Consider the following 9,636-nt stretch of genomic DNA (forward strand, 5'->3'; position numbering starts at 1 on the left):
AGCCTATATAACAGACTGCCTCCTGACAGTAGGGCCTGCTCCACTCCGTCCTTGACTTTTCCTAAATAAGCCTATATAACAGACTGCCTCCTGACAGTAGGGCCTGCTCCGCTCCGTCCTTGACTTTTCCTAAATAAGCCTATATAACAGACTGCCTCCTGACAGTAGGGCCTGCTCCACTCCGTCCTTGACTTTTCCTAAATAAGCCTATATAACAGACTGCCTCCTGACAGTAGGGCCTGCTCCGCTCCGTCCTTGACTTTTCCTAAATAAGTCTATATAACACACTGCCTCCTGACCGCCAGTTGAAAGCACATTGTCCAGCTGATAATCACCCGGATAATTGCCTCGAACCTAAAATATACCGAAACTAATTTCACACATATAACAACATATTAAATGATTTAATTAAAGTATTATGGGGAGACAGAGGGAGAACGGGTGAGTTGATGAGCGAGGGTAAGCAAACGATGCATAATTATGTAATCACCAATTGTGAATGAAGAACAGAGCGGGCCATTCTATTGGTATTGATCCATTCTAAATATAATCTTCAGATGGTATGTACCCTATATCAGTCCACCGAATCAAAGAAGTCTTATCAGTCTACTCTAACCTACTTGGAGTAGGCTACTTAGTGAGAGCGTGTGTAATCGTACATGCTGAACGGCTTTCAATTTCTGTGAAAAAAACACATCGGCAGCAGGTGAGCCAGTGTCGAAGAATGTGGTGATGAGGCTTGTGGAACCTTGCGTTGGCAATGGGAGAAATGTCACCATGGACAATTTCTTCACTTCACTGTCATTGGCGAACAAGTTGCTTGCAAAGAAAAAAAGTCGGCCAGCACCATGAACAAAGTGAGACGGGAGCTCCCTCCCTCAGTGCAACATAAGGTACCTGCACAGCCATTGTACTCCACAACGACAAGACGACGGGACACAACAAGAGGAAACCGGAGACGATTACGTATTACAACCAAACAAAGGTATGTCAAAGTGTGTCAAGCAAGTGAAAGGTACGAATATTGAGTCAACTGTTGAGACAAGCGGATAACAGCTAAATGAAATCCAACTGATGCCATTGCGTGAAGACGCACAGAAGCACGTGCTGACTTATTTTGACTGCTGTCATACCCACAAAATTCATTAGAATGCCATTATTGCGTTTGTGCTGCGTTTCACTATTTAGGTTACTAATGTTTTCATCATTTGACCGCGAGTCTTGACTGTGCGTCTTGGTAGTTTGGGTATTTGTATTTATTTTGTCGTTATAAAAATAAACTGTTACCGTAATACAACACATAGGCGTTCTGTTTCATAGATGAACAATGGCAATACATTAATAAAATTGATTGATTGAATACTTGAAATGTTTATTTATTTATTTATATATTTTTTTACATGTAGCCTGTAGTAACATAAGCTAATGAAAATGCTATTGTGCTATTTGAAATCAAATAAAAATAGTATTCTAAAGTTACCCTAGGCCTTCATAAACACAACTAAATGATTATATTTGCGATAGCATATATGAAATGTATTAATTGCACTGTTAGAATGTTGCAGTCGGAATGACTGCTCATTAGCTTGAAGGGGGGGGGGGGGTCTGTTGAGGCCCAAGGGTTCTCGTGTTAATCTGTCTTTTTGTACTCCCCGGTGTTTTCTCAATCCTCATCTGTACATTTTTGTTCCGATCCATCGATCCATTCATTATCCCTCTTTTCTTCTTTCCTGTGTAAATAGGCCTCTCCTGGAGCAGCAGCGTCTATGTACAGTGCATTCGAAAGTATTCAACCTCAACCTTTCCACATTTTGTTACGTTACAGCCTTATTAAAAAACGGATTCAATATTGTTTTGGTTCATCAATCTACACACAATACCCCATAATGACAAAGTGAAAACAGGTTTTTAGAAATTTTTGCAAATACATTAAAAATAAAAACAGAAATACCTTATTTACATAAGTATTCAGACCCTTTGCTATGAAACTCAAAATTAAGCTCAGGTGCATCCTGTTTCCATTGATCATCCTTGGGGCGTTTCTACAACTTGATTGGAGTCCACCTGTGGTAAATTCAGTTGATTGGACATGATTTGGAAAGGCACACACCTGTTTTAACAAGGTCCCACAGTTGACAGTGCATGTCAGAGCATGCATAGTCAAAACCAAGCCAAGAGTGTGTGTGTATGTATGTATGTATGTGTGTGCATGTGTATGCATGTGTCTGTGTGTAAAACAATATTCCCCCTCTGCTCTCAGACACACAGGAGTCTAAATTCTAACTGTGTTTACATCGGAGTGGATCTGATGTGGTTGAGGCTCACCCTGACAGAACACGCCACGACCCGGTGCAGGAAGAAGGTCGAGAGCAGAGAACAGGCTGGCCTCTCAACACAGAACACAAGAGCTGCCGGGAAATTCCATCTGAGCAACCAACCACTCAACAACATGGCTGCTCTGTTTTCACCACAGGTGCTCCAGCTGTGTGAAGTATTAAGTTACACCAGACATAATACCCAAGGCATATACTGTCTGTAGGCTATATTGTGTGAGAGTGAATAGCTGGCCTGTAGTGCATACTGTACGTGAAGTCTGAACTTTTACCAGACATGCTTCTTAAGACTATTAAGTGACATCAGAGATTCTGGAGGCTGGCTAGTCTACTCTATTGTGAGAGTGAACAGTGCAGCTGAGGTGGATACATCTGTGAAGTCTGAACCTGGTTGTTTCCTATGAAACGATACCAGGGCTTCTGCAGGCTGTGTATGTTATGTGAGAGTGAACAGCGCAGCTGAGGTGAGTGGAGGACAAATCCAATTTGAGTTTTAATTTAATTGCAGCTTGAGATCAAGAAGGCACAAAGGAGAGAGAAGCAATGTCTGAATGAGCAGGGCTGCAGAATGTGGAGAGAAATTCAATGGGTTGAGTTGATGATTGAATGGTTCAATCAGTTGGTGCTCGATTGTTTAGGTCTACATTCTAATGGGAGAATACATGCCTCCTTGACCTGCATGTTCCATCACTAGTCAATCACACGTTCCAAAGACGGGCATGTAACCTTACAAACATCATGGTACTGGCAATCTACTCCTATAGTCAAAAGTAGTGCACTATATAGGGAATAGGGTAGCTATCGAGATACATCCCATGTTGGATTTGATTAATTACTTGAGGCATGTTAGATGAGGCATGTCAAAGCTTCCCTTTCTGAAAGTTAAAGGAGAATCCAGCTAATGGATTTAGAGTGTCAGTGGCATGTGAACATTCACAGCCAAGATAATTGCTGAGCAAATATTCCCCAGACCCAGATAATCCATGTAAATTCTCCCTCCCTTTCTCACTGTTTTATGATGATAATTCCCCTCAGAGATGGGGAGAAAGCAGAGTGAAATGACTTTCTCTAAAGTAATCTCTCTTTCTCTCTCTATTCAGCATGTCTGCATATTTAGCAGCTCACTGCAAAGTAACTCCCATCTTTTGGGTGGTTTTCTGGACCTAATCTGTTAAATTCCTGGACCAAACTAATCCTCAAACAGCATGTCGGAAGAGAAAGGCAAACAAGCCCTGCTGATACTGAGTTGACAGTCTGATCTGGACTAGGCAGTCTCTCCTGAGACTGGACACAGACAGTAGCCTCATTTAGGAGGAGTGATTCTCATATCACTGATTAGCTTGGTCAATAACTACAGTAGTAGGCTATAACTGACTATTAACCAACTATTATACCTTTGCTTCTTCAAGCAGATATCAATGTCACTCTGTTAGTTACATCAGGGCCAATGCTAATGGAATAGACTAGAGGCAGATGCAGACTTTGTTATTGTGTTATATTACACACGTCCTTGTAGCAACAGGCATGCCTTGTTGAGTGAACTTTGATCACTTAACACAGACAGTTTATAACCGTGTAACCTGAATGTCTGTCTGCTGGCACTGGTGGTGAGATTTAGTGTAGCCTGTCTCCCCTACAACTATATGTCCTGTGGGATGATCATTGACAGGGATGTATCATACTGAGGTGGACATGATGTGGGTTGTGGTTGCAGAGATCAGATGAATGCTCTCCATCGTTCCTAAAAAGGCTGTTTGGTATCACATTCACTGCTGATAATGAACACTCTTTACTATGGTGTGCACTGTAAAAGTAAATTATGGTGATGAGGAGGAGGAGGACGATGAAGATGGGGAAGATAAGGAGGAGGAAGAGGAGGGAGTTATTGAATCATAGCCTGCATTATGACTGTAAACTATGATCATCTAACATGTTGTTACAACACTATTATTTCACAGTTATTACTACAAACATGTCATCAAGTTGCAAGTAGCTGTAAAACTGAGGTTAGGACACATTTGGTCCACACTGGTGAGTAACAGGTGTAAAACACATTTAGACAGAGTTCAGTGAATAAAACTGAGATTCAACACTACACAGACACAAGTTGCTTGTTGCATGTTGTTACCGTATTGTCAGCCAGTCTCTTACCTCCAAAAAGGTGAGGCGAAAGGTGTGCTGGTAATGATCCAATCAACAACCGGGGACCCCCTTGCCCCCCGCTGGACCTGTCCCTCTCTGCCTCCTCCGGGGTGCTGCTGCCAGACTCCTGTGAGCTGTAGGCTCCACTGCTGTTGGGGATGTTGATGCCTGACTGGGGTCTTAGCCCTGACCCTCCAGAACTGCCTCCCACGGACCTCGTCCTGGGGCCAATGTGTTGACTGGAGGTCGCTGTGGTTCCCGAGGCCCCGTGAGCCGACTGGCCGTACGCGTGATAGCTCATTGCCATGGCTGCAGTCCTACCGTTCCCATTGCTGGTAGTAGAGGTGCTCGAAGGGAGATCCGAGCCAGAGTAAGCCCTGGTCCGTCCGTTAGCGGCTGGGCTGCTCTGCTTAGCCCCCATGTCGGTCGCTGGTGCCAACACACGTCGACAGATTTACCCTGAATTATTAAAGGGCTCGTGCAGCACGGTGGCGGTCAGTGAGTGTGCCACATTTAAAACGCAAAGGGACACAAGTACACGACCACCCAGTCCAGGATAGTGTTTAAAAGAAAAATACCAAAAGTGGAAATTATACGTCGTTACGACCCCAATGACAGGTTGAAAATGTCAATGAATAAAAGTAACTGACAGCGATGCAAAACAACGGGTTGGAAAGCTGTCCTTACGGTGCGCTAAAAACAAAGTAAATACGCTTGACATTAAAACTTTGCGTAAGTAGTTGTTGCCATTTTGCAGTTATCGAATCTTTCCTCGTCCCGGTTGCTTGTTTTGGATTAATATGCTTTGACTGTTGTTTTCTGAATAATGACAGTCCGCCATATGTCCTCTCTATCATACGAAAGTGAAGAGCCACGCTCCCCACGCTTCCTTGTTAGCCGACCGCAGGCAGTCACAGTGAAACTATTATAATGTAGGAGGAAGTGATGGAGGGAAGGGGATGACAGAAACAGCAGAGCAAAAACGACAATAGCGGGGACGGGGCTCCGTGCGCACAGCACTGAGCACTGACTTGGTTGCCGAGTGAGTCGAGTTTGGAGGCGGATCCTCTGTCTTTGTGCGTCAGGTTACGTCAGCACCAGCAGAGCACAAGCCAAGCGACATCAATAACAAGAGCAAGCCTCACTCAGGAGTGGCAAGTCTGGGCAATAGGATCAAGGACAGTGGGAAAGGACTGAGGATACTTTTAGTACCTGTTAAATTATACGCATTTGTTGCTGGAAACGAGCCACAAATAGATCTAGGCAAACCTGCAAACTCAGTTATGGTTCATGTCCCTCTTATAAAACATAATAAACCATAGACTCTAGGAATAAACTGATAAACTACAGTTTCAAGAATCCATTCACATGCAGGACATTCAATTATTTTTGGTGACATTTATTGCATAAGCCTACAGCCATACTTATCTAGAATAGTAGGTCAGATGTAACCCAGTTAAGACATGACTGTCATGTAACCTACAAAGGGTTAATCCAGGATCAAAATAACCTATGCCACAACATTTTGCATATCATTGTCTGGAACATGTAAAACATTATGCAATGTTTCAATTTGTTGATGATGTCACAATGACGATGATGATATCACATATTTGTTGTTGATTCATATTTGGGTCTATTCAATTAAGTACACACACAACCATTTTTTTAAAGACAATACACATAATCAACATTATTGCATGCACATATTTTAAAAACGAAAATCCCAGTGTCTACATGCATAGAGAATGGTGCAATATATTTATTAAGCACATCGACAGATTTTTTCACATAGTCGGCTCGGGGATTCAAACCAGTGAAACATATCAGTGTGCTCTCTCTCTCTCTGTCAGTATTCTCTCCATATTATCAGCAATAGCAGCGTTCAGATAACAATACAGTCAGTGATACATTTGAATAAAGCAGAGAGAATTGCCATATTTAGGGCTAGGCACCTGTTGACAATATTTCTGGTGAAATTGGAGGGCGCGCAATTCAAATAAATAATCGTAAAAATTATGGATATTAAACATCTAGGTACATACAGGTCTTATTTACAATAGGCTTTACAGTGAAAGCATGCCATGCGATTGAGGACGGCGTCCCACATCAACATATTTTTCAACCAGCACAGGCTTCATAAAATCACAAATAGCGATTAATAAATCACTTACTTTTTGAAAATCTTCCTCTGATTTGCAATCCAAAGGGTCCCAGCTACAACATACATGGTCGTTTTGTTAGATAAAATCCTTCTTTATATCCCAAAAAGTCTGTTTAGTTGGCGCCATCGATTTGAGTTCAACATACAGAGAAAGGAATCCAAAAAGCTACTGCTAGACTTTGTTAAAACAAGTCAAACTACATTTCTATTTAATCCTCAGGTACCCTAAAAATGTAATTAAACTATAATATTTCATACGGAAAGAAGTATGTTCAATAGAAAGGTAAAATTATCAAGTGCACGTCCTCTTCGTCGCGCGCCCACAGATTAATTTCCAACTGTGACTCCCAGTACCAAAACTCAAAATTCTTCCTCATTTTGGAAGAAACAAGCCTGAAACCTTGAACAAAGACCGTTGACATCTAGTGGAAGCCATAGGAATTGCAATCTGGGAGCTGGAATTGCATAGGACCCGTAGCTATCCATTGTAAGAGCATGGGATCTCCAAAAAAAAGAAAATTCTGGTTGGTTTTTCTTTGGATTTTCTCCTACCATATCAATTGTGTTATAGTCTCATACATTATTTTAACATTGATACAAACTTCAAAGTTTTTTCTATCCAATGGTACCAATTATATGCATATCCTGGCTTCTGGGCCTGAGTAACAGGCAGTTTACTTTGGGCATGTCAGTCAGGCGGAAATTCTGAAAAAATGACCCTAGCCCTAACAAGCTGAAATTCATGCAATACCTCATGAAGCTGGTTGAGAGAATGCCAAGAATGTGCAAAGCTGTCATCAAGGCAAAGGGTGGATAAAATATATTTGGATTTGTTTAACACTTATTTCATAGTTTTGATGTCTTCACTATTATTCTACAATGTAGAAAATAATAAAAAAGAAAGAAAAACCCTTGAATGAGTAGGTGTGTCCAAACTATTGACTGGTACTGTATATTTACTGGGATGCGACCCTGCTCTGAACACTACATTCATTCTTTAATTCACAATTTTGAATCAGTAATTATTTGTATTTTTTTTACATTACCTTTTCGCTTTATAAAATAAATATTATGAGACATAATTTGAGACATTCTCTACATAGAAACATTGTACTTTTCTTTCTCAAATCGTTTGAAATTGGACTACATGATCTTATGCTAGAGACATACTCTTGTGTTTATCATTCAATAAATCACATTTGAATGGAGAGCTTATACCTATGGAACATGCCATGAATGCTGAAACTAGCTCTCACAGTCAGTTTCTCAAACGACAAATTTCAAAGTTGTTGCAAATGTCAAATTTCAAAGTGTTTTAGGTTAAGTTAAGACATTGACTCCGAAATCTTAAATTTTGGCATTAACATCGAATGGTTAAGGTAAGGGTTAAGGTTTAGGATAGGCTTAAAACAAATCTCAAAAACAACATTCTATGGCTTTCTTACGCCTATTGATCATCCCCGTCCACAACGCCATAGCAAAACCAAATCTAAACTCAACAAAAAAAGAAACATCCCTTTTTCAGGACCCTGTCTTTCAAAGATAGTTCATAAAAATGGAAATAACTTCACAGATCTTCATTGTAAAGGGTTTTAACACTGTTTCCCATGCTTGTTCAATGAACCATAAACAATTAATGAACATGCACCTGTGGAACGGTCGTTAAGACACTAACAGCTTACAGATGGTAGGCAATTAAGTTATGAAAACTTAGGACACTAAAGAGGCCTTTCTACTGACTCTGGAAAACACCAAAAGAAAGATGCCCAGGGTCCCTGCTCATCTACTAGAACGTGCCTTAGGCATGCTGCAAGGAGGCATGAGGACTGCAGATGTGGCCAGGGCAATAAATTGAGATGCCTAAGACAGCGCTACAGGGAGACAGGACGGACAGCTGATCGTCCTCGCAGTGGCAGACCACGTGTAACAATACCTGCACAGGATCGGTACATCCGAACATCACACCTGCGGGACAGGTACAGGATGGCAACAACAACTGCCCGAGTTACACCAGGAACGCACAATCCCTCCATCAATGCCCAGACTGTCCGCAATAGACTGAGAGAGGATGGACTGAGGGCTTGTTGGCCTGTTGTAAGGCAGGTCCTCACCAGACAACTTCGCCTATGGGCACAAGCCCACCGTCGCTGGACCAGACAGGACTGGCAAAAAGTGCTCTTCACTGATGAGTCACGGTTTTGTCTCACCAGGGGTGATGGTTGGATTTGCGTTTATCGTTGAAGGAATGAGTGTTACACCGAGGCCTGTACTCTGGAGCGGGATCGATTTGGAGGTGAAGGGTCCGTCATGGTCTGGGGTGGTGTGTCACAGCATCATCAGACTGAGCTTGTTGTCATTGCAGGAAATCTCAACGCTGTGCGTTACAGGGAAGACATCCTAATCCCTCATGTGGTACGCTCCTTCAGGCTCATCCTGACATGACCCCCCAGCATGATAATGCCACCAGCCATACAGCCATAATGTCAGTGTTCTGCCATGGCCAGCGAAGAGCCCGGATCTCAATCCCATTGAGCATGTCTGGGACCTTTTGGATCGGAATGTGAGGACTAGGGCCATTCCCCCCAGAAATGTCCGGGAACTTGCAGGTGCCTTGGTGGAAGAGTGGGGTAACATTTCACAGCAAGAACTGCCAAATCTGGTGCAGTCCATGAGGAGGAGATGCACTGCAGTACGTAATGCAGCTGGTGGCCACACCAGATATTGACTGTTACTTTTGATTTTGACCCCCCCTTTGTTCAGGGACACATTATTCCATTTCTGTTAATCACATGTCTGTGGAACTTGTTCAGTTTATGTCTCAGTTGTTGAATCTTGTTATGTTCATACAAACATTTACACATGTTAAGTTTACTGAAAATTAACGCAGTTGTCAGTGAGAGGACGTTTCTTTTTTTGTTGAGTTTACTTGAAGGTAACAGCGCTCACTGTTGCCTCTACTGGCCAATTTCCACATCATCTCCTGACGTCCTCAGACAT

General features: G+C 42.2%; 1 protein-coding gene across 1 annotated transcript in view; it reads right to left on the minus strand.

Moving 5' to 3' along the window:
- The window catches only part of LOC120048524 (E3 ubiquitin-protein ligase znrf2-like), a 69,020-nt gene extending 63,518 nt beyond the window's left edge, over nt 1-5,502 (minus strand). The window contains exon 1 of the mRNA XM_038994587.1: nt 4,485-5,502. Coding sequence (XP_038850515.1) covers nt 4,485-4,896 — 412 coding nt within the window. The 5' untranslated portion in view covers nt 4,897-5,502. The remainder of the gene's footprint in view (nt 1-4,484) is intronic.
- Nucleotides 5,503-9,636: the final 4,134 nt, after the last annotated feature.

Source organism: Salvelinus namaycush, chromosome 5 (assembly GCF_016432855.1).
Source record: "Salvelinus namaycush isolate Seneca chromosome 5, SaNama_1.0, whole genome shotgun sequence".
Classification (NCBI taxonomy): domain Eukaryota; kingdom Metazoa; phylum Chordata; class Actinopteri; order Salmoniformes; family Salmonidae; genus Salvelinus; species Salvelinus namaycush.